At 43.2% G+C, this 24453-nt stretch overlaps 1 protein-coding gene across 1 annotated transcript in view; it reads left to right on the top strand.

Moving 5' to 3' along the window:
* Positions 1-24453, top strand: part of LOC137321079 (fibrillin-2) — a 394436-nt gene that overhangs the window by 305764 nt on the left and 64219 nt on the right. The window contains exons 42-51 of the mRNA XM_067983259.1: positions 5489-5560; positions 7621-7746; positions 9699-9824; positions 18575-18700; positions 19163-19279; positions 20474-20602; positions 20709-20828; positions 21280-21405; positions 21880-22032; positions 22924-22989. Of these exons, the coding sequence (XP_067839360.1) occupies positions 5489-5560; positions 7621-7746; positions 9699-9824; positions 18575-18700; positions 19163-19279; positions 20474-20602; positions 20709-20828; positions 21280-21405; positions 21880-22032; positions 22924-22989 (1161 nt within the window). The remainder of the gene's footprint in view (positions 1-5488; positions 5561-7620; positions 7747-9698; positions 9825-18574; positions 18701-19162; positions 19280-20473; positions 20603-20708; positions 20829-21279; positions 21406-21879; positions 22033-22923; positions 22990-24453) is intronic.

A 24453-nucleotide genomic window follows, 5' to 3' on the forward strand; every position in this document is an offset into this window, starting at 1 on the left:
CCCTAGTGTGGTCTAGATACTCTCCTCAATTTCCAAAACAGCATCATAAACACCAGAAATGACTGGGAGATGTAAACTTGTATCAACTCCATCAATCTGCAGTCAGTGAAATTTTTTCTGTTTAGCTTTTATCTCTGTCATCATTTTCACTGATGTGTAAGTGGGGAACTTTAGAATTCCTTCCCTAGTTACTTCTGAAAATTCTCAAGGAAGAAACCATTTGCTCGAGACACAAGAATTAATTTTCTTTAGGAAGTATGGTAAGCAGTGGAAGCGTTGAGTAAGAGTTTTGTTTGAAACTGTGGGTGAGGTGGGCAGGGTACAAACTCAGTTATGTTCAAGCTAACAAAAGCTTTATTGAGTCGGGAGAACTTCAGAATTCCCCAGTCATTAGTACAGTTGTATACTAACTGTTCCATCTGTAATTGTGGGGCTCACACCCTCAAGTCATGTCAAGTTTTGATCAGAATAAGTTGATAAAATGGCTGAGTTTCTACTTAAGCTAATAACACGACCACATTATTTATATCCATTGCTTTGTAAATCCACATATACCTGTAAAGAGCAACATTTAATTTTTAGATTTCAAGCCACTGATAATTTTTCATGATGTTGACCTGATCATACAGGCTTAATTTTCCCTCAGTGCGTTATGCAAAAGAGGAAAATCATGTTCCTGATTTTTTTTAACTTTTCCATAGAAGCCCACAAAAACCATCTTTTTATGTGGCTGTCATTGTCCTCAGAGGCAGCAGTTTACACTTGGTGCTATTGCAGAAGTAGGGCTGCTGTTGGCAACAACCCTATGAAGCCAAGTGGCCATAAAAATGAGCACTGATTCTAGTTTCCCGGATCCACATTAAAACCGACAGCAACCGCTTGCTCCGTCCCGAATGCATGTTCTAACCCGGACTCACCTGAGTCTGGCAAGCATCCCAGCTGGCCGAATTCACTCTCCCTCGAGGAAGGAGGAAGCCTCCGAAAGCTTGTAGATTTCAAATAAAAATCGTTGGACTATAACTTGGTGTTGTAAAATTGTTTACAATTATCTTAATGAAGCCAGCGAACCAATTTGCCGTGGACCTGCCACTGGCCTCATTAGGCTTGTGCAGCATGCGCTACACTGGGATTGTGCCCCAGTTTGGGCTCAATCCAATTTATAGGCCTTTGACTTTACAGTATGAATTTGGCAAGTTCTGCATTGTATTTCAATATTCGTTACCTCCTCCTTTATAGACTCTCTCTTTCCTTTAGGTACGTGAGTCAACTAAGTGTGATTGAACCAAGTTTTATTTACCATTGAAGTGATTTCATTGAGTTGATCACACAAAAAAAGCAAATAAGCAGATTCACAAAAAATAGTCATTTTCTGAGTAAACAATAAGTCATAAATGTATTAAATAATATGACTTAAAATTATTTACATGCTTACATGTTTAGAGGTATAAAATATGACCCCCAGAACAAAATTAATATATATTATGATGCCTTTTCAGAAACAGTAAATAAACCGTGGCCTTACCAAGAAAAATCAGATAAGCAGACTGAGCCATGGGGCTGCTGGGTGGATTTATGTACTGAAAATCAATAACATAATACTTAAGCTTTCCTTCCTTACCAACATTTGTGCAACAAGATTTATTGGTACTGAAGACCTCCCGTTTATGTACCATATCTGAAAGCAAGATTTTTTTATGTGGACCTCTTTCCCTTACTTCAACAATGGTACAGACTTACTAGGATTCCCAACTTTAAGTTAACTCTTGGTTTTAGCGTTCCTTCTCAAATACGCACTGATATACATGAAAGAAATTGCCCAACCAGTCACAACATATTACAACATAAACAAGCAATGTAATATTTTGAATACAAAGTTTCACTAGTTGTGAGGGCAGATAATAAAAATGAAAGTCAGTAAAATACAGATGCTAGTCTAGGATACCGTGGGGGTGAAATTGGACCATTTAGTGGCGTTTTTTAGGTGCTACACAGCCAACTAAGCCTCGAAAATGGGGCCCGAGATCCAACAGGAAGTGTGCAAGACGCCATCTTGGTAAAGGGGTTTACGTGCACACGCCTAACGAATGCCAGCAGCCAGATTATGACACGAATCAGTGTGCAACGTTGATTTAAAGGGATCGCTGCCATTTTGAAACTCCAGACTCAATCCAACACACAATCTTAGCCACAGCTGAACGTGACTTAAAGGGCATAAATGACCCCCCCACCAGTGCTATTTAAAGAGATCATTCAGGAGTTACAGGATAGTTGCTGGATTATTTCATCTGGCTGCTGGTGCATTTGTATATGTTTTTGGAGGTTTCCTATACTTGGATAAAGTTCCAGTACTCTACAGGAAGTGGGTTGGCTGGATGACAGACAACAGCAAGGGCACTGGTGGAAAGGTAGGGTTGGGAGCAGGAGTGCTGTCACCCTGAGAGAGGACAGCAGGTTTGTGTTCCATGGAGCCACTGCCACTTGCAGCTTCCAGTTATGCACCACCTTCTCCTGCAAGAAAGAGGGAAGTGTGTCAGTGAGTGCCTTGCAAGATGTTTGAGTGATCTGGCTGTCATGGCTGTCACCAGTGTGTGTGTGAACCGTGAATCTTGCAACAGTGTTAAGTGTGTGAGGGTGAGATAAAGCGTATGATTTGAACGGTTGAGTACTGACTGAAAGAGATTGTTGGTAGGTGGGTGATGGGGGTGTAGTGAATTGAGCAGTGGATGAGGGTAGTGGTGCAGTTGGTACGCTATGCCACTTGAAGCTGGAACTCACTCACCTTGACAACTCGTGTTAAATGATTGAACTTCTTACCTCACTGCACTCATATTCATGGAGCTATGCTTCTGGCATTTACCACCTCCGCTACTTCCTCCCACTGCCTCTTTAGCATATGTCTGGAGGGCTTCCTGCCCCCTGCGATTACAGAATGCCCCTCCTTCTCTCCACCTTTGCATCAAGGCCTTCAGTGCATCATCAGAGAATTTTGGTGCACACTCTCTCCTAGGCGCAGCCATTTTTCAAAGTATCATAGCACAGATTCAGTATTGAAATAACTCCCACCACTTCTTACAGCCACAATGCACCTCCCCTTTAAGAGGTTCAGGCTACCTTTAAGAAGTGTGAGCCACTCGCGATATCAGGGCCCCCTGCTAATGCATGCAGCCAATCAACAGTGCAGGTAACGCTGGCTGCACGCAGCAATCATTAAAAGCAGGATGCAGCACGAATGTAACATGCTGCCTGCATCGCAATGAGCGAACATAGGAACAGGAGAAGGCCATTTAGCCCCTCGAGCCTGTTCCACCATTCAATGAGATCATGACTGATCTGTGACTCCATATACCTGCCTTAGCCCCATATCCCTTATTACCTTTGGTTAACAAAAATCTATCAATCTCAGATTTAAAATTAGCAATTGAGCTCGCATCAACTGCCTTATGCGGAAGAGAGTTCCAAACTTCTGCCACCCTTTGCATGCAGAAGTGTTTCCTAACTTCACTCCTGAAAACCCTGGCTCTAATTTTTAGGCTATGTTCCCCAGTCCTAGACTCCCCAATCAGCGGAAATAGTTTCTCTCTATCTACCCTATCAGTTCCCCTTAATATCTTGAAAACTGTAATCAAATCACTCCTTAATCTTCTAAATTCCAAGGAATACAACCCTAATTTGTGTAATCTCTTCTCATAACTTAACCCTTGGAGTCCAGGTATCATTCTGGTAAATCTACGCTGCACTCCCTCCAAGGCCAATGTATCCTTTCTAAGGTGCGGTGCCCAGAACTGAACACAGTACACTCCAGGTGTGGTCTAACCAGGGCTTTGTATAGCTGTAGCATAACTTCTACCCCCTTGTATTCTAGTCCTCTAGATATAAAGGCCAGCATTCCATTAGTCTTTTTGATTATTTTCTGTACCTTTCCATGACATTTTAATGACCCCTGTGTCTCTTTGGACCTCCACTGTTTTGAGCTTTTCACCATTTAGAAAGTTCTCTGATCTATCCTTTTTAGGTCCAAAGTGGATGACCTCGCACTTGCCTACATTGAAATCCATTTGCCACAGTTTTGCCCATTCACTTAATCTATTGATATCTGTCTGTAATTTTATGCTTCCATCTACACTGCTTACAGTGCTGCTTATCTTTGTGTCATCAGCAAAATTGGCTATGCGTCTCTCTCTCCCGTCACCTAAGTTATTAATAAATACAGTGAATAGTTGAGGCCCCACCATTAGTCACATCCTGCCAATTTGAGTACCTGCCCATTATCCCTAATAGTAACAGTCTCTGTAACAGTCTGGGTTTATGTTATCTATAACATATTTGATATTGTTCATGGAGATACCCATTTCACTAATGTTTAAGACTATATTATATAATTTATATATGTAATTCATGGAGGGACCCTAGTCCTGCAGGTTATGTTATCATTCTTTTGATAAGCTCCTGACTGAGATGTAGAAAACCAACAAGTTAGAACATAGCTATGAAACAAGATTGGAACAGAAATAAAGACAAAAGCAGCAATCTCATATAAAGAGTGTTTTATTCAAACTCAGTTCCACATACACACTAACCACTTCTGTCACCCCCGTTATGATTTACACCTACGATCAGCTTTGTTACCCTTTTCTGTACCCTTTCTGAGGCAAGTACATCTTTTCCGTGACATGGTACATCTATAGTGTAGCTACCAGCCTGATACCAAAGGCTACAGTATTGGGGATCCAGCCAGATGGTACCTTGTTTATACTGCCTGACTCCTAACTGCAGTTCCCCTGCCCAGGAGAGATCTGGTAATTTAAATGCTTTGAGTCATGGACAAAAGCATCCATATTCTTAATATAGTTAAATCAACTCCAAATAAATGTAAAAAGTACTTAGGAGGAACAAGGGATCCTGTAAACACTTTTAAAACCAGATTTAACACTATACTGAAGTTATTCCCTTGGCACTGTCAAACCAAAATGATGTGAGACTACTTTATCAAGGAGGTCTGACACTGCTTTCCTTTGGAGTCAGCTTGGACCATATCTCCGGAGATAGGCACTAAATTTGCAGTATAAACACAATTTGATCAGACCAGAGCATTGTAAAACCGTCCGCAAATTTACAGACTGTTCTGACTATATATCTTAGCACTCTTTTGGCCATTTTAATTGCTTCATCATAATGTCTGGACATTGAAGGGAACATGTTATTCCTAGGTCCTTTTCCAAATTTCCCTGTGCTAATCTCAATTCCATTTATTGTAAACTTATATCCCACATTTCTTTCAACCTAAGTCTAATGCTATACATTTATCAGGCGCTCCAGATACTCAGGACTGACTGGTTGTAATCAGAAAGTACAAAGTCACATTTCAGGGATTTTGACCAGTAACTGCAAGGTTGCAAGGCTGCTAGCTCTACTAAGAAACGTATAGAATGAAATAAGTCATTAAAACAGTAAGTAGTGCACTAATTACTGATACAATTGTGCGTTACAGCTGAATACCAGTTGCTGTGTGGAAATCAAGGTCCTGGCTTTACCATCGACATTGCAACTGGAAAGCCTGTTGGTAGGTACAGATATTCTTTTAGTGGCATGTCCACATGTTCCTTCTGAGTGTTTCATTTTGGTTGCTATTGTTCTAAAAATATTTTGAGGGAATCTATGTTTAAATGCAAGTCTAGAACCCGTGCAATATATAATCCCCATCCCTAACAGCTGCATCAGTTTGCAGTAATGGGGTTTCCCTGGGTTTATTATATAGGTGTGCCAATTATTTAGTTTTGCCTATTTGAGGCAGGAGAATAAATTACAGGATACTGGCACCCAGAGATTCAGAGCACAAGGAAGACCAAAGCCCCAATTATAACTACTTGCTGGGTGGGAACGGGATGGGTTTGCTTCGGATGCCCGTTTTACACCATGTTCGATTTTACCCTCTATTGACTTCAGCAGAGCGTAAAATCACGTGAGGTGTAAAACAAACGTCCGACGTCCGACCCGAGCCCTCCCCGCTCCCGTCGAGTTGGTAGGTTGAAATCAGGGCACTAATGTCAATAGCCACTGCAGGTAGGATTTACATAAGATAGACTTTAAAAAGTTACAAAGAAATGGAAAGAGAAAAGGTTTATGGATTTGACTCATTTCACTTAAAGATAAGCTTTGTTTTATTTTGAAATATACACTCTGGACTGGTCAAAACATTATATATTTTAAGATTTTTGTTTCTCATCTGTTGTCACTTTCACAATAAAAAAAATCATTATTTGATAATCTCTTGAGTTTACTTGTTTATAATAAAGTGGCTGTAATTTTTTGAAAAAATAAGCGAGCAGTCATGCAAGATGTCTCCTGCTGCCAAGGAGCCTGGCCTTGTTTCCCAGACATTGTGTGGTGAAATGAAAATTACAACAGGCTCACTACTATTGTTTTACCCAACACAGATGGCTACAGGGACCCAGAAGAATTGAGAGTTTGTAACTCTCACTTGTTTTACATCAGCTCAAGGGGCATCAGCTCAATGAAGTAAAAAAATGTTTAGCAAGCTTTATATTTTTTTTACAAATCAGCAATGCAATGACGAAAGTCATGTTGGAATACAGCATTGCAGAACTTGCATGTGAAATTATTATTGCCGGATATGGTCTTATGCAGCTCTCCTCCCTTCTCAAACAAAACTATGTTAGATAGACACCACTTCTTTAAAAGTATATAACCAACAAATAGAGAATGAGATTAAGACCTTTTTTAAGGAAAAGATCCAATGGGAAAGCTCCTTCTAGCATGTTTTCTATATTTCTCTTTGCTGTCCTTCCTCCTTCCTCCAGTCACCAGACTTTGTTAGATACGTTGATCTAGAAATTGGATCGGGCCCGAACTGGGGCGAGATCCAGGTGCAATGCACGCTGCATGTGCCTAATGAATCCAGTAGCTGGACCAAAGAAAAATGGTCCGCCAGCCTCATTAGTATAGCACCAGCAGCTACAGTCACCAGGGGATCAGCAAGATCGACTGGCTGAGACACCAGCCGAGGGCGTAAGGTGAGTCTGGGAGGAGAGCCGAGGGGTGGCTGGCAGTGGCCCGCAATTTTAATGTGGAACCAGGAGGAGCACTCCTACTCCTCCCAGCTTCACATGAGAAGAATTTTTTTTTAAACGTAGATTTTGGTGGCGGCCTCCAGTAGTCCCTTTAAGGACTACTGGTCAGGCCGCATGTAGACCAGGTAATCCTGAACGCAGCAAGCCCGATGCCTGTTGTGTTCAGGGCACTTTCTGGTTTGAGTCTTAAGACAGGTGTTAGACCCTTATTAACATATTCAAGGAGCCTACGAGTTGTTTTAGGCAGTCGCCATGGATGCCTCTACAGCGCCCAAACTGATATGGCATTGGACGTGTTTCTGACACTCTTCGGGCACGGACGGTTGGCCCCCTAAATTGTACTTCTTTACACCCATTTTCCGCCTGGAAAGCAAGGTCCAGTTTCACCCAGATGCTCTTCTTATATTATTTAACCTTTTCTTATTTCAACTTTTCAATCAAACACATTACAAGATAAAACTGTATATTTTAATGTAAAACTCAATGAATGCATGAAGTATGTGTGTCTAATCACTAATGTCCTTACTCCTAGATATCGATGAATGCAGAGAAATCCCAGGCATTTGTGCAAATGGTGTTTGTATCAATCAGATTGGTAGCTTCCGATGTGAGTGCCCAATGGGATTTAGTTACAACGACTTGCTTCTCATCTGTGAAGGTATTGTCACATTCATTATAAGATCCTATTTCAAAGACTTTTCAGACATGTGTGGTAGTTTGACTACTTTAATATCACGTACAGTTTTACATCAGTGAGTTCTATCTCGGCATATGTATTCTTGAATATTATTTTGTGTAACCACTATAAGAATCTGTAAAAATGTAAAAAATTTTATAACTTAATTGCTTATAATGCTCTAAAGATTAGCATCAGGCTTTTGCAATGCATTTAGCATTTTTGGTAGTTTTCCTGTATGGTTTCCTGTATACACATTAAGAAAATCCTATAAACAAACAAGCTGCTTTGATAGTTTGTTCAACAGTGAAGAAATGTAATCTGCAAAATATGTTCCAAATATTTAATCAGTCTTTGACATCATTTGAGTTATGCATGCAACTCCTGGAGCTACTTTTTATACTAGAAACACCAAGCAACCATTTTGAAATCAGTGAAAACACGAGGAGGGGGAGAAATTTTGTTATCCATGTTTTGCGACCTAACAAAATGATTCAAACATGTAGCTATGAAACACACAATTTCTGAGAAAGCAATTTTGTTAGCAGGTTATTGATCTGGAGAAAAACAGTCATTCTCATACTTTTCAGTGGAAGGAAAACTTTGCTTTCCCCGTGTCCAAAACTTTTCCGAGTTGCCCTTTTGCTATTTTCTTGTCAATGTCCAATATAACAGCATATTTCTTACTGATCTAAAGATATTGCAATCAAGGTATGTTAGCTATTTTTTATGATGTAATTAATTTTCTTATTTATTTAGTAAAAAAATTAAATAGGCAAATTAATTGCTCTGTTATTCACTCCTTTGAAGACATGACCAGCTAACTTGTGACTCCACATTGGTCATGGGTTTGGTTTGGATCCCTTCTTAATCAACCTGCCTGAAAAGTTTTAAAGAAACAAATTAATCACATTCCAGACTGAAACTTCCATAAATTATGTACCATCAAAATACAGTAAGGTTTTAATCTGTCTGACTGAAAAGCATGGAAAACACAAATTAAGAACAGCCTAGACTTCTTTCACCCAACTCATTTTAATTCTCAGATTTTACTCGGCTCATGGTAAACATGAGTTAAAAGACAGATTAGGAAATTCCTACAACACTGACTTCCTCATACTTTCATACAAATCACTAAATGCTAGAATTGGCTACGTAGTTTACAGGTGCAGCATGCTCTTGCTGTTCTAACTTCTAATGCTGAATGATATACACACCTTTGAACCACTTTATTTCGGTGTAGCACTTAGGCAATTAAATTTCCTCTAAAGATTCAATGGCGCCGCCCCCATTTTTCAGGTGTTAAACAGGCGCCTACGCCTCCAATATGGCGGGCAGGAAGCACATGCACTCATTTCAAGCTTGAAATGTGCCACCCGCCCTTATCGGTATAGGCAAAAAAAATAGGTGTCCTAGGCTCAGTCGCCTTACTTTCCGATTACCTTCTTTCCTGATCGCACCCCTCCAGTTGCTTTTCCTGCCCCTTTAAGCGCTTGCCTAAGGCCGCTGCCAGCGACGAAGTGGCCCAAAATTTCCAAGCCTCTTCGCCAGCAAGCTGCCTGGGGACGCCCAGCAGGTGTCTTCAGCTCATCGGCCCAATGCCCAATATCAGGTGCACCTCTGGCCTACTCGTTCAGGCACAAGGATTGTTTCCCTGCACCCAGTTTGCGCCGGCATGAAATTTCTAGGCTCGAGTCTCAAATGTTTGCTCCATTTAGAATCACCCTTTTTTTATGTTTACAATTGAACTTTAATGATCAATAAATATAAACAACAAATGTGTTTAATGCCTTTTGTTTCTAATTATACTGCAGTGTTAATTGCTTTATGCTGCACTTTGACACTATTCCAATTACTGTTTGTGGTTTTAACTTTTCAATTACTTTATTTCATATCTCAGACATTGTGTGACATTAATTTTTTCTTTATTTTAGATATTGACGAATGCAGTAATGGTGACAACCTTTGCCAACGAAATGCAGATTGTATTAACATTCCTGGCAGTTACCGTTGTGAATGTTCTGCTGGATACAAACTAGCACCAAATGGAGAATGCATTGGTAAGAGTTAATTTCAGTAAAACAACAGCTTCTATTAAGAACATAAGAACATAAGAAATAGGAGCAGGAGTAGGCCAATCGGCCCCTCAGGCCTGCTCCGCCATTCAATAAGATCATGGCTGATCTGATCCTAACCTCAAATCTAAATTCATGTCCAATTTCCTGCCCGCTCCCCATAACCCCTAATTCCCTTTACTTCTAGGAAACTGTCTATTTCTGTTTTAAATTTATTTAATGATGCAGCTTCCTGGGGCAGCAAATTCCACAGACCTACTACCCTCTGAGTGAAGAAGTTTCTCCTCATCTCAGTTTTGAAAGAGCAGCCCCTTATTCTAAGATTATGCCCCCTAGTTCTAGTTTCACCCATCCTTGGGAACATCCTTACCGCATCCACCCGATCAAGCCCCTTCACAATCTTATATGTTTCAATAAGATCGCCTCTCATTCTTCTGAACTCCAATGAGTAGAGTCCCAATCTACACAACCTCTCCTCATATGTCCGCCCCCTCATCCCTGGGATTAACCGAGTGAACCTTCTTTGTACTGCCTCGAGAGCAAGTATGTCTTTTCTTAAGTATGGACACTAAAACTGTATGCAGTATTCCAGGTGCGGTCTCACCAATACCTCCCTGTTTTATATATTCTATCCCCCTAGCAATAAAAGCCAACATTCCGTTGGCCTTCTTGATCACCTGCTGCACCTGCATACTAACTTTTTGATTTTCTTGCACTAGAACCCCCAGATCCCTTTGTACTGCAGTACTTTCCAGTTTCTCGCCATTAAGATAATAACTTGCTCTCTGATTTTTCCTGCCAAAGTGCATAACCTCACATTTTCCAATATTGTATTGCATCTGCCAAGTCTCCGCCCACTCACCCAGCCTGTCTATATCCTGCTGTAGGTTTTTTATGTCCTCCTCACTCTCCACTTTCCCTCCCATCTTTGTATCATCTGCAAACTTTGGTATGTTACACTCGGTCCCCTCCTCCAAATCGTTATTATAGATTGTAAAGAGTTGGGGACCCAGCACCAACCCCTGCGGAACACCACTGGCTACTGGTTGCCAGTCCGAGAATGAACCATTTATCCCAACTCTCTGCTTCCTGTTAGATAACCAATCCTCCACCCATGCCAGAATATTACCCCCAATCCAGTGATTCTTTATCTTGAGCAATAATCTTTTATGTGGCACCTTGTCGAATGCCTTCTGGAAGTCTAAATACACTACGTCCACTGGTTCCCCTTTATCCACCCTGTACGTTATGTCCTCAAAGAACTCAAGCAAATTTGTCAGACATGACTTCCCCTTCATAAAGCCATGCTGACTTTGTCCTATTAAATTATGTTTATCCAAATGTTCCGCTCCTGTCTCCTTAATAATAGACTCCAAAATTTTACCCACCACAGATGTTAAGCTAACTGGTCTATAATTTCCAGCCTTCTGCCTACTACCCTTTTTAAATAAGGGTGTTACATTAGCAGTTTTCCAATCTGCCGAGTCCAGAGAATTTTGGAATACCAAGTTTCATTACAGGACCCTGTGTCAGCTCTTAAGCTATTAAAGCACATCAGCAGGCAAACTGGCAGACATGCAGATTGCCTATTACTACAACTACTACTACTTGCATTTATGCAATGCCTTTAACATAAAAATCAACCCAAGGTGCTTCACAGAGCCGTAATCAAAAAAACAGAAGCCGAGGCAAAGAACGAGATATTAGGGTGGCTGACCAAAAGGAAGACATTAATAAACTTGCAGAATGGGCATGTAATTGGCAAATGAATTTCAATATAGGTAAGTGAGGTGGTACATTTTGATAGGAAGAATAAAGAGGCCACATACCCCTTTGAAAATAAGAGTCTAAATGGGATAGAGGAGCAAAGTGATCTGGGGGCAGAGATACACAAATCACTAAAAGTAGCGGCGTAGGTTAATAAGGCCATTAAAAAAAAAGCAAACAAAGCATTGGGGTTCATTTTTTAGAAGGATCGGATTGAAAAGCAGAGAAGTTATGTTAAACTTGTATAGAACCTTGCTTAGACCACACTCGAAGTACTGTGAACAGCTCTGGTCTCCATATTATAAACAGGATATAGAGGCACTGGAGAAGGCGCAAAAAAGATTTACTAAGATGATACCAGAACTGAGAGGTTATACCCATCAGGAAACATTGAGCAGGCTGGGGCTCATTTCTCTAGGAAAGAGAAGACTGAGGGGTGACCTGATAAAGGCCTTTAAGATTATGAAACGGTTTGATAGGGTAGATATAGAGAAGATGTTTCCACTTGAGAGGGAGACCAGAAGTAGGGGCCATAAATATAAGAGAGTCACTAATAAATCCAATAGGGAATTCAGGAGCAACTTCTTTACCCCGAGAGTGGTTAGAATGTGGAACTCGCTACCACAAGGAGTAGTTGAGGCGATTAGCATAGATGCATCTAATGGGAAGCTAGATAAACACATGAGGGAGAAAGGAATAGAAGGATATGTTGCTGGGGTTAGATGAAGAAGTGTAGGAGAAACTCATGTGGAGCATAAACACCGGCATGGACCTTTTGGGCCGAATGGCCTGTTTCTGTGCTGTACGTTCTATGTAATTCTACGTAAAAAAGCTTTGTCGAAGAGTTGGGTTTTAAGGAGGGTTTGGGGAGGGAATTCCAGAAACTGGGGACAAAGCAGCTGATGGCAATGGTGGGGCAAAGGGAGAGGGGTTGATACGTATAAGAGTTCAAATTCATTAGAACAGAAAATTCGGTGGGGGATGGGGTGGGTTGTAAGGCTGAAGGATGGTTACAGAGATAGGGTGGGGGGAGGCCTTGAAGGAATTTTAACATGAAGATCAGAATTTTAAATTGGAGGCACTGAGAGACTGGGTCAGCAAGGACAGTGGTGATGGATGAGCAGGGTGTGGGATACGATATGGGCAGCAGAGTTTTGGATGAGCTGAAGTTTACGGAGGGTGGAGGATGGGAGGCTGGCCAAGAGAGCGTTGGAATAGTCCAGTCTGGAAGTAACAAAGGCATGGATGAGGGTTCCAGCAGCAGGTGGGCTGAGATAGGGACAGAGGTGGGTGATGTTACAGAGGTGGAAGTAGGTGATCTTTGCAATGGAGAGGATATGGGCCCAGAAGCTTAGCCTGGGGTTGAGCAGGAAGTCAAGATTACAAATAATCTGGTTCAATTTGAGACAGTTGCTGGGGAGGAGGATGAAATTGATGGCAAGGATATGGAATTCGTGGTGAGGGCCGAAGCCAATAGCTTCAGTCTTGCCAACGTTTAACTGGATGAAATTGCAACATCCAACACTGGATCTCAGACAAGCAGTCTGACAACATTGAGGCAGTGGAGGGGTCAAGGGAGGTAGAGCTGGGTGTCATCAATGTACGTGTGAAAGCTGAGCCCATGATGTTGCTAAGGGGCAGGATGTCAACGAGGAAGAAGAGGGGCCCAAGGATAGATCCTTGAGGCATTCTGGAGGTAACAGTGCAGAGGCAGGAAGAGAAACCATTGCTGGAGATGTTCTGGCTACGAGTGGATAGTTAAGAGTGGAACGAAGCAAGGATAATTCCATTGAGCTGGACAACAGAGGAGCGGCATTGGAGGAGGATGGTGTGGTTAACTGTGTCAAAAGCTTTAGAGAGGTTGATGAATAACGAGAGAAAATGCACCATGGTCAGTGTCACAGAGGATGTTGTTTGTTACTTTGGTTAGGAACGTTTCAGTGCTGGGGCAGGGATGGAAACTTGACTGGAGAGATTTATAACAGGAGTTGCAAGAAAGATGGGATTTGAGAGGCGCCAACACGCTCAAGAACTTTGGAGAGGAAAGGGAGGTTGGCGATGGGGCGATAGTTTGCATGGACAGAGGGGTTAAGGGTGGGGTTACTTTTGTTGATAGCAGTTTTAAAAGAGAGGGGTACAATAACTAAAGAGAGGGAACAATTTACACTGTCAGCTAGCATAGGAGCCAAGAAGGGATGGTCAGAATTTTAGTGGGAGTGCAGTCAAGGGAGCAGGAAGTGGATCTCTTAGATGAGATGAGCTCAAAAATGGCATGAGAGGAGATGGCAGAGAAACCAGAGAGAAAGACATGGGGAGGGGAGGGCGGTGGCAGGGGGGAGTCTGGGGAAAGGTTTGCTTTTGTGGGCAAGGGGAAGGGGTGAAGCAGCAGAGACAGTTGAATAGATGGTCTCAATATTGGTGACAAAGAAGTCCATGAGCTCCTCGGACTTGTTGGAGGTGAAGGTTGAGGAAGCAGGGAAGAGGGGTTTAAGAGACAGTTGGTAGTGGAGAAAAGAAGCCAAAGTTTCTATTTGCTCTCCAGGATGATTCTGGAGTAGTGGGCAGTTTTGGTAGAGGAGAACGAGGCCCAATAGCACTTGATGTTGTCCAGCCAAATCTGGTTATGGATGTTTAGACCAGTTTTGTGCCAAATACACTCAAGTCTGCACCCCTTGGACTTGAGGGAGTGAAGATGGGGGCCATACCAGGAGGAGTGGCCAGGGTGGGAGAGAATAAATTTTTGTGGGGGACAAAGACATCAAAAGTGAAAGGGAGGGAGAGATTGAGCAAATCGATGGCCACAGAAGTATTGTGACGAAAGAGGGCCAAAGGCTCGACAGCTCGGAGTTTGAAAGTGCAGTTGTAAGTGACTTGGGGAAGAATTTTTTTCCAAGGGCGGCGCAGAACGAAGCTGGGTTGAAAGGGGTTTGGAGGATGTGGGTGGTGAGAGATACAAGGAAGTGGTCGGAGATGGTCTCGTCAGTGTCTGAGACCATGGGAATAGAGAGGCCACAGGAAATGAAAAGGTACTTTATTTATGATCTAAAAGCCGCAGAATTCCAGTGGGCCGCGAAAAGCTGACATGATACTGATCTAACCAAGAGAGAAAGAGATTTCTCATCTGGGGAGTCTGATTGTTACTCAAAATCCCAGGTGCATTAGACAGAAAAATTAGACACCATGGGGCTGATTTTCGGATGGCCGAGCTGGTGCGTTGGGGGCAGAGGGGCTCCGAAAATGGCGGAATCCCAGAGCAGGTTCGGAGCCTGGCTCCAACCCGCTCATTTCCGAGTTCCCCAATGACGCGTTCGGGTGCGCACGCAGCTCCCGCATGCAGGATTCCCACCGGCAATTAAAGCCCGCGGGATAATAATTTAGATACTTATTTGGCTAGTTGAGGTACTTAACAGACCTCATTGAGTGGAGATTTTGGCAGGAGTGGAATTTTGAAGGATCCTCAGCGTGTTTCCCGTGCTGTGGGAAACACTCCCTCTTGGAGCAGACGTGTTTCAGCGCAGCCAGTGGGAGATGCAAAGCATTTTTTGACAGTTGTGGGGGAGAACCTCATTTATTGCAGCAGGGCACTCTGTCACTTCAGACAAAGTTTTGGCTGCAACACAACTCAAAATTACTTATTTATACCCTAAACTCTGCTGTGCAAACACATTTATCTACTTTGCGGACCCCCTCAAACTCACACCGTCAAGATGGGGGGGCGTCATAGCTGCATTCATCACTTCATCCGAGGACGAGCAACATCACCAGCCTCGCCAGGCATGCCGTCCACCTCCGCCACGTGGAGCTCCACAACACAGTGCTGCGCTACAGGCACCTGCACAAAATAGTCATGCAACTACACATACACCCACTGTAGGGTGACCCAATGGGTGGCATCAAATGTCGGTGTTCATGGTGAACCTCATGAAAGGCACTTATTACATAAGCCAGTCAAGAATGGCCAAGATGTGGCAGTAGTGGTGACAATAATATTTAATGTGCCATTAACAAAAATCAAACATAAATAAAAAACATGACAAACCGTCAAACACCCTTGTGCATCTCCTTTGTGCTCACAAAACCTTCGTCTTACGCTTCCGACTACTCCTACGTGGTGCTTCCCCTGTGGCTGCAGCAGAGGTAATGGCAGGTTGCTCTTGGTCATGCCCTGACCGATTAGATGCTTTCGGCCTACGCCCTCTGGGTTTCGGTGCCTGTGAGGCCCCTCCAAAGACTGCTCCACCTGCACCTGTGCAGGGGCAGACTCGACCACCTGGAGAGGAGGCAGCATTGCGGGTACTGGTTGAGAGGGGGGCAACGGGTGAGACGTGGGAGCGCTTTGAGTGGCATCCCCACTTCCATGTCCCCTTTCGCCATCATCCCTCTCCTGGGCCAGGCCCACTTCACTCCTGCCATCCTGATGGACAACAGTTTGGAGGACATGTGTGAAGCCTTGTAAGGCCAGTGCTAGTGTATCTGCCTGCCTGTTGAAGGCAGCAGAAAGTTGCTCACCCTGAGTCTGAAGGACCGTTGTCAGAGCCTCAATGGACTCATTGGTGAGCCGTGCTAGAAGCTCGATGAAGGCTAGCCTTCCCTCCATCGCAGACATTCCCGCACTTACCCGCGACACTATCTCAGAGATGCCCTCACGTCCCTGTGACAGTATCTCAGAGATTCCCTCCCGTACCTGTGCCACCATTCCACTCATGCAGGAGTTGGATTCCTCAATCTTCTGCGCGATTGTGGAGAGTGCGCGTGGCACCTGTTCCAGCACCTTGCAAATGTGCTGCTGCCCCTCGATCATTCTCCTTTTAAAGGATGGCCCCCAGGGTTCAGCATCTGTGTCCAGCTGAGCAGTGCCTGGAGAAGAGTGCTCCCACTGACGCGGACTCTCCAAAGCTGCCCTGCCACTAGTGTCTGCTCGTGTTCACGTGTGTGGTGACTCACCATGTGCGATCCCAACTAAGTGAGAACGGGGACCCATCGAGGTGTGTGCATCTGTGCTGGTGGATGGCTCGCTCGGATGTGGCGATGCCCCCTCAGAGGCCGGCAGGTCCTCTGAGGAATCGCCCTCCGCCGTCACGGCGGTCGCTGAAGGCCCTGTAAGAGAACAGAAGGCAATAATAAGCATGATGATAGATGTTGAGGTGCTGAAGATGGCAAGGCATGTTAACATCATTTGCTATTGTGAGTGCTGAATGTTAAAGTTCTGTCACCAGCTGTTTGTCGGGTGGCAGTCTCGGCATCCCCGACAGACAGGCACTCGAGGGTGCGGCTCAATTCAAGTGCCTCCTGCTTCGCGTCCGTGTGAACGACCTGATGTTGTGGCCCCCCTCCGGTCTTCGCCATCTCCCATGCATTCTGGGCTCTCTTCTCCTATAAGGGGAGAAAGTTGAGAGACGTGAGTGAGGGATGGTGACACGGCCAATCGCTGAATGCATTGGTTTGGGTGAGGCTGACCGTGAAAGAGATGCATCAGAGAGTGAGTATGAGACAGAGCTTTGACATTGTATGAGGATTGGGTTGACTGGTAGTGGTGGGATGAGTACTGGGGAGGTGAGTAAGTGCAGGTAAGTTGAGGATGAGCTTTGAGTGGGTGTGAGGAGTGATGTGATAGAGCAGTGTTAGCATGTGCAGAATGAGTTGTGGGGTGGGGGCGGTGACGTGGAAGATGGACTGTAGGAGAATGAGTAAGTGTATTCACTTTGGCTGAACTGGTTAGGTCATTGAAGCGCTTCCTGCACTGTATCCATGTACGGGAGACGTTGTTGCTGCTGGTGACCTCCTCTGCCATCTCGAGCCAGGCATTCTTTGTGGCAGAGACAGGCCACTTCCTCCCGTCTGCCAGGTAGAAAATATCCCTCCTCCTCCTCACCCCATCCAGTAAGACCTGGAGTGAGGCATCAGTAAATCTGGGAGCAGCCTTTCCCCTGGGCTACTCCATTCTATAATTTTGGTTCTTTGCTGCAGGAGCAGCATTGGAGGACTGCCCCTTTAAGTAGAGCTCCTCCAGCTGACAGCCCCTGATGCGGGTGCGCAGTCCGCCTGCTGCGCAGGTTTCCCGGAAACCACGTTAAGTGACTTCAATTTACCTGCGATCGCGTGGGGAACAGACGGATTTCACTGGGCGGGTTACCCACGTGCCCAGTCGCCCGCCCCCCCCCCCCCGCCCCCCCCGCTGCCATCCCGCCTCCCTGGTAATATCGGGGCCCATATTTGCGCCCCTCGACTGTCTGATTATTGTAGCCCCCAGCCAATGGAACAAGTAAAGTTTATAATAGGAGAGATTGTACATAGTTTGTGGAAGGAGCAAATTACATTTTCTTATTTTGTGCTTTATCATATTCTTAATCCTGAAGTATATAATTTATAGACCAGTCATAAGTTAGAGGAAAGAATATACTTTGGAAAAAAATACAGTTCACTGACTTAAGGGAATTACCATCTTGCAAATGCATCTTAGTCTATTAGGGTGAAATTGTGCTCTGAGATATTAGCATATGAATTTGTTACAAAGTTCATTTTAAATTCCTACATCAGCTATTAGAATAAGGTGTTAACCAGTTTAAAATAAATGGGTCAATGACTTTGTGAAAATAATGGAGAGAGAACTTGTGAACATGCATGGCATGATTTCAACCCCTTTGTGTCCTAAGCAATATTGTACTTGTTTCATTTATATCCTAGTGTAAATTGAGAGAAGTTGAAGTCCTTTCACTTATTATGACTGAAATGGAAAGGCAATTAACTAATAAAAAAGTTGGGTTGAATTTCTGCAGGGGCTCTTCCGATCATCTGCTGTAATTTTAGCGGAAAACCTGTGGACACCCCAAAGAAATACTACAAACGTGTTATGGCAGATATTTGGGAGAAACCTTGCGTAAATTCAACCCCTATGTTTTTAACTTCATAACATTTCAAAATGTTTGGTTTTCTGTTATTAAAGTAAGTGTTCCGTATGATTCCTTTAGATCGTAATGAGTGTCAGGAAATTCCAAATGTCTGCAGCCATGGTGACTGTATTGACCTGAGAGGAGGTTATCAGTGCATCTGCCACAATGGCTTCAAGCCAACTCCCGATCAAACCATGTGCATGGGTAAGTGAGGCTTTCAGCTGCCAGCCTAATGATTAAGTATTGGTGGCAGTGTTAGGTTTACTGGTGTGTAGCTTGCTCTCTTTGAATGTACCCGGGTATGAAATACATTACTGGGGAGCCTATAGTAACAATATAGATTGATTGATTGCAGATTAAATAACTGAAGATGAATCTAACAGTGCACAGAAAAATAGTCCATACAAATTAAATCTAGTAGAAGGCCAAATGTAATTACAAGACAAACAATTGCCAAGTTAACTTTTCCTTTATAGCCGATTGTTAGCGTTGATCACACCTTGATATCTCATGAGCATTTCTGTAAAGGAATGGATACTGTACATCCAAAATCAGCTATATGTCCTTTCACTTTTAAAGCACCACTCATAGGAGCAGCTATGCTAAATATTTATCGATTCCCATCCCCATCGGACTAAAGTTAACAGAACAATTTCATATTTACAGATATTGATGAATGTGAACGGCAGCCTTGTGGAAATGGAACCTGCAAGAACACTGTGGGATCTTACAATTGTCTCTGTTTCCCAGGATTTGAGATAACTCACAATAATGATTGCATGGGTGAGTCACAAGAGCCTTCTCTGCTGAAACGCTGTTAATTCAGTGCTGCTTCTCCCATAACGGTTGGAAGATAGTTGCTTTGGCACTGACTCGATAATGTAAACTTCCGCTTATGGGAATCTGTACATTTCCAAAGAGCTTAACAGGAAAATGTCATTTGTTTAAAACTGAATGCACTTTTTAAAATTAGTGTTTACACATAAATCACACATAACCAGTAACTAATATAATTGTTTTGTGAAATATCAGAGAATACAGAATAGGGCAACCAGAATGACTGAGGAAATGGAGGAATTTTATTATGAACAACAATTACGTAAATTGGCCATGTTCTTAACTGGAAAAGAAAAGGTTGAGAGGTGATATAATTGCTATTTTTAAGATTCTAAAGGGACTAGATAATGTAGACCATGACAAACTTTTTCATTTTGTCCAGGACAGGTGTGCACCTATCCCTCTTATCTTTTCTGAGTTTTGCTCTGTATCAGAATGTTAGGAACTGTGGAAAAAGTAAAACAACTACCTTTCCATTCCTCCCTGTGGGGAAGTGCCCAGCCTCTGCTTAATTAAACAGTATTGAATAATGTACTTAGCTGTCACATGCAATAATTGCAGTGTTTGCTTGAAAAACATTCCTCAATATATGTCAGTCCTCACTGGCCGGGAAATTCCTCAGAGGTGCTCCCGCTCTGGCGGCGTTACTTTGCTAACAGTGCAGCGAAACCCTGCTAACGTGCGTACGCATGGTTTCTGTCACACTTCCAGCAAAGTAACGTTGCCGGAGCAGGAGCAGCACCAAGGAATTTCCCAGCCATTGTTACTGTGTATTATCTTACATTAAAAACTCAACTGTTTCTTTTATTGATATTTTTCGCTTTCCTCTGATAGTTCCTGCCCTTAGTGCCAGCCTTTGTGTTTTCTCTTTCAGCCGAGAGAAATAGTCTAGACAACAGACTTTTCCGTCAGTGGATTTTATGATTGAGTGATAAGAATTTCATATTTGCTTTTCCAGTAAGCAAATGTTAGTTGACTGTTGGAATTTGGACTCAGGCCCTGTACTTGAGATTCCTGTGCTCTACCATTGGATCCTTTATTCTGTCACATAAATAAATGAACTGTGGTTAGGAAGTTACTTGATAAATGAGAGTGAATGTACAGAATTTCCATTGAAAATATGCTTTGTCACACCCTCAGATATCGATGAATGCACTACTCTGTTTGGCCAAGTCTGTAGGAATGGACAATGTTTTAATAGCGTTGGTTCCTTCCAGTGTTTGTGTCAGGATGGCTATGAGCTTACACCGGACAACAAGAACTGCATGGGTGAGTGTGTCAGTGATTGCCTTGCAGCCAGCTTTGAAAATCTTGGAACTGGTATTTTGGTTCTCTACATGGCTTATAAATACATGTCTGCTTGTTTTTTGGAAAGATATCAATGAATGTGTGTTGTTTCCTGGATCGTGTGCTCCTGGGACCTGCCAGAACCTCGACGGTGCATACAGATGTATTTGTCCTTCAGGATATGAAGTGCAGAATGAAAACTGTATAGGTGAGGACCTGCAATGATTCCTACTGTTTTATATGCCTGAGGCTTCTACTTAAAAACTTGAGCTTATCTATCTAGGGACCATCACAACATTTCAAGTGCCAATAAATGAAACATGTATGAGTTCAAATAATATAATTGTTTATCTGGCTTGTGTAATTATAAAAGTTTATGCTGAGAATTGGCAGTTTTATCAACATTGTACTAACTTACAAAAGAATAGCTTCAGTTGTTTTCCTCAAGTTTTCCCTTTCCTTTGCCCACTGATAAAGCCAAATAGTAACTCTGAATTAAAGTCCACTGAACAGCATATGATTGAGAGCTCTTTGGGGAAACCATGTTCTCTCCATATTCCTGACTTTATCCAAAGACTGCTTTGTGGTCCTTAGTGTACTGCACACAATACGAAATACTTTTTCTATTACTCAGACAAATACTTCTCCCTATTCTGCAGATATAAATGAATGTGAAGAAGACCCCAACATCTGTCTCTTTGGTTCTTGTGAAAACACCGCTGGCAGCTTCCAATGTGTTTGCCCTTTAGGCTTCATCCTCTCGGAGAACAGGCGCAGGTGCTTCGGTAGGTCTATATTTACTGAAAATCTGTTATTATGGACTATATGGAATTCTTACTTGGGCATATCTTCAGATTATGTATACCTTTTTTAGGTACTTTTAAAAAAAAATAGTCGATTGTGCATTATACCAAAAAGTGTTTCTTGCCAGATGGTTGTTGTAAATTAAATCAGAACAAATGATTTTGGCATTGAATTTCCATAGGGTTCTTCCAATCTCCTGCTATAACTTCGGTGGAAACCCCGGAGAAGCACCATAAATGGCCGTTTTTAACCATTTCTCCAGGGGTTCTACTAATCTCCTACTGGAGAACCTCTGCAGAAATTCCAGGTGCATATGTTTAAAAAGTTCAACTCAGCAGACCCCCACCGTCTTCATCTTTTGAGTAGGCAATGCTTTTGTTTGTGCTTGGTGTGTGAAAAATGCCTTGTTATGAGTCTTTTCTAAAAGTTACACTGGTCTGATTTGTCTCCCCTAGATACACGTGAAAGTTTCTGCTTCACCAAGTTTGAGAATGGAAAGTGTTCAATGGCGAAACCTTTCAACACAACCAAAGCAAAGTGCTGTTGCAGTAAAATGTCACGAGAGGGTTGGGGAGATCCCTGTGAGCTCTGCCCTAAGGAAGGAGAAGGTAAAGTACATTAACCTAACATTGCAGCATATCTAGTTCTACTCTTAAACCTCAGATAACATTGATTATGGTAGGAATACCTGTAGAACAATTTATTTGGGTAAATTTATTACTCTAGTGCTATCACGCACAGCTTTGCATATCGGGAGTGCATATTGAGAATTTGGGCATACGACTGACTCCCCACCACTTTTGTCCATTAAAATAATCTAACCTATTGGATCTTTTCAATATCCAGCATTAAGTTCACAAGATCATGAAATAGATATGGATGAGGAAGAGCATATGGATAAGGAAGACCAGTCAGTCCATCCTTCCAGAAAGACCACTATCCACAGCATCCTTAAATGATTCCAGGATTTTTGCCTCCACTGCCCTACCTCGAGGCCCATTTCATGTATCGATCACTCTTTGTGTGAAGAATAACTTTCTGACTTGGTTTCTAAATTTGTCTTTTGTTAATTTGAATTTGTGCCCCCTTGTTTAGCTTCAAGTAGTGTTGCGGATATGCCGTTTCTCTCCTGTTTACTGTTTTATATACTCCTATGAGTGTTCCCTCAGTTTCTTCCCTTTTTAAAGATGCATAGACCAAATTGTTCTAATCTTTCCTTATAACTCACTCCCCTAATGCTCAAGAATGAATGTTGCAGCTCTTCCCTGCACTGTATGGTACTTCTTTGCTATTTACCGTAATATGCCAAGACCATAAAACTCTACAAAGAAATAGTGTTCACTAGACAGCCAAACACATTGCACAATTCCTGCAAACTACCGATTTAGATTTCATTTAAATGATCAGCCCTATAAATGATACAGAGAAGAATGGCTTTGAATTTTGACATGTTTTATGAGTTGAAATAATTTTTAAAATAATTGTTACCTCTTTTACAGTTGCTTTCCTGGAGCTGTGTCCATATGGTCATGGTACTATCCGTGGCTTTGGGGAGTCTCGAGAAGGTAAGAGCAACTGCACAAGCGACTATTACCTAACAACGTGATTATTGACACCACAGCCACCCCGCTTTGCGCTATTGACACTGCATGGTTTAGGATTAGGGACTCGGGTGTTAGGGCGAGGGGTTGGGGTTATGGATATGGTTAGGGCTTCGGAGATGTGGGAATTATTTGCGCTATGCATTGAGCTGATAACTGAGCAGTTACATCTGCATTTATCTGCTGAGCTTATGACTTTCCCACTGGTCCTACTGGTTTTTCAGCTTTATTTTTCTACAGTGTGGTTTCTGGCCAGAAATTCACTCTGCTGGGCTGTAATCCACTTCTCCACCGCTTCTGGATCTTATCGTGACCTCCAACTTAGCCACCGTTTTTCTGCCCCGCGATCGATTCGGCACATCTACTGGCTCTTCATTCCCACGGAAATATCTCCAGCACTGCGTCCTCCGATACTCCACTCTGCAAATGGCTTCTGGACTCTCTCACCCTCCACACCTGTCTCCGAACCTGGACATCAGTTCGTCGATGCTCCAAGCAGACTCCACCCTATCTACGTAAACTTTATCCCACCATGGAATCTCTGACTTTAACCTTCAGCTCCCTCCTATTGTCTCCTCTCTATTCCTTGTTTATTACTAGGACATGTCTATCCCAATTTTGCTATGTAACCACACCTATGTGACTTGAGTTTCCCTGTGTCCATTCATGTTTGCGTTTTGGCTGCCGCTCTGGACCCGAGCCCTTCACTTCTATTTCCCCTTTTTTCATCTTTTTTCTTCTTTTTTCTTTACCCCCTCCGAGGCCCCTCTTCCCTGACATCATGCCTCCTTTCATTTCTCCCATCTTGGGTACTCTGAGACCCCCCCCCCCACCCCCCACGCAAATCTCTACCCCAACCCTTCAGCACTCCTCGACCTTCCTACTCTCTTGCCGCCATTCCAGGCTTGACTCCCTCTTAGATAAGCCTACAGCTTCCCTCTGTGCCTCTCTTGGCATTCTCCGAAGGGCCCATCGAGGCACTTGTCGCTGCCTCCTTACGAGCAGCAACCCCAACTGTCCCATCCTACTCTCTCACCGACTTTTCCGCCCAGCACGCCCGCTGGGGGCTAATCTTGCCAATCTCTTTCCCAACCCACTCGCCTCTCCCAGCGCTGACCCTGTGAACTCTGCTAGCGGATCAGCTTTCACCGCCCCTCTCCACTTCTCCCTCCAGATTATCCGTTCACTTGTAAACAAAACCCTTGTCATCCATGAGCTTATTGTGGATGATTGCATTGACATCACGGCCTTGACGGAAACCTGGGGACGGGTGATGATACCTTCCCCCTTAATGAAGCCTCCCCGCCTGGCTATATCTTCCACTGCTTGGCCCGCCCAGACCGCTGAGGTGGCAGTATGGCCCTTATCACCAAATCACACTTTGGTCTGTCCCTCTACCCCTCTGACACCTTCTCCTCTTTTGTGCAT

The sequence above is a fragment of the Heptranchias perlo genome, chromosome 4 (assembly GCF_035084215.1).
Source record: "Heptranchias perlo isolate sHepPer1 chromosome 4, sHepPer1.hap1, whole genome shotgun sequence".
In the NCBI taxonomy this organism is placed as follows: domain Eukaryota; kingdom Metazoa; phylum Chordata; class Chondrichthyes; order Hexanchiformes; family Hexanchidae; genus Heptranchias; species Heptranchias perlo.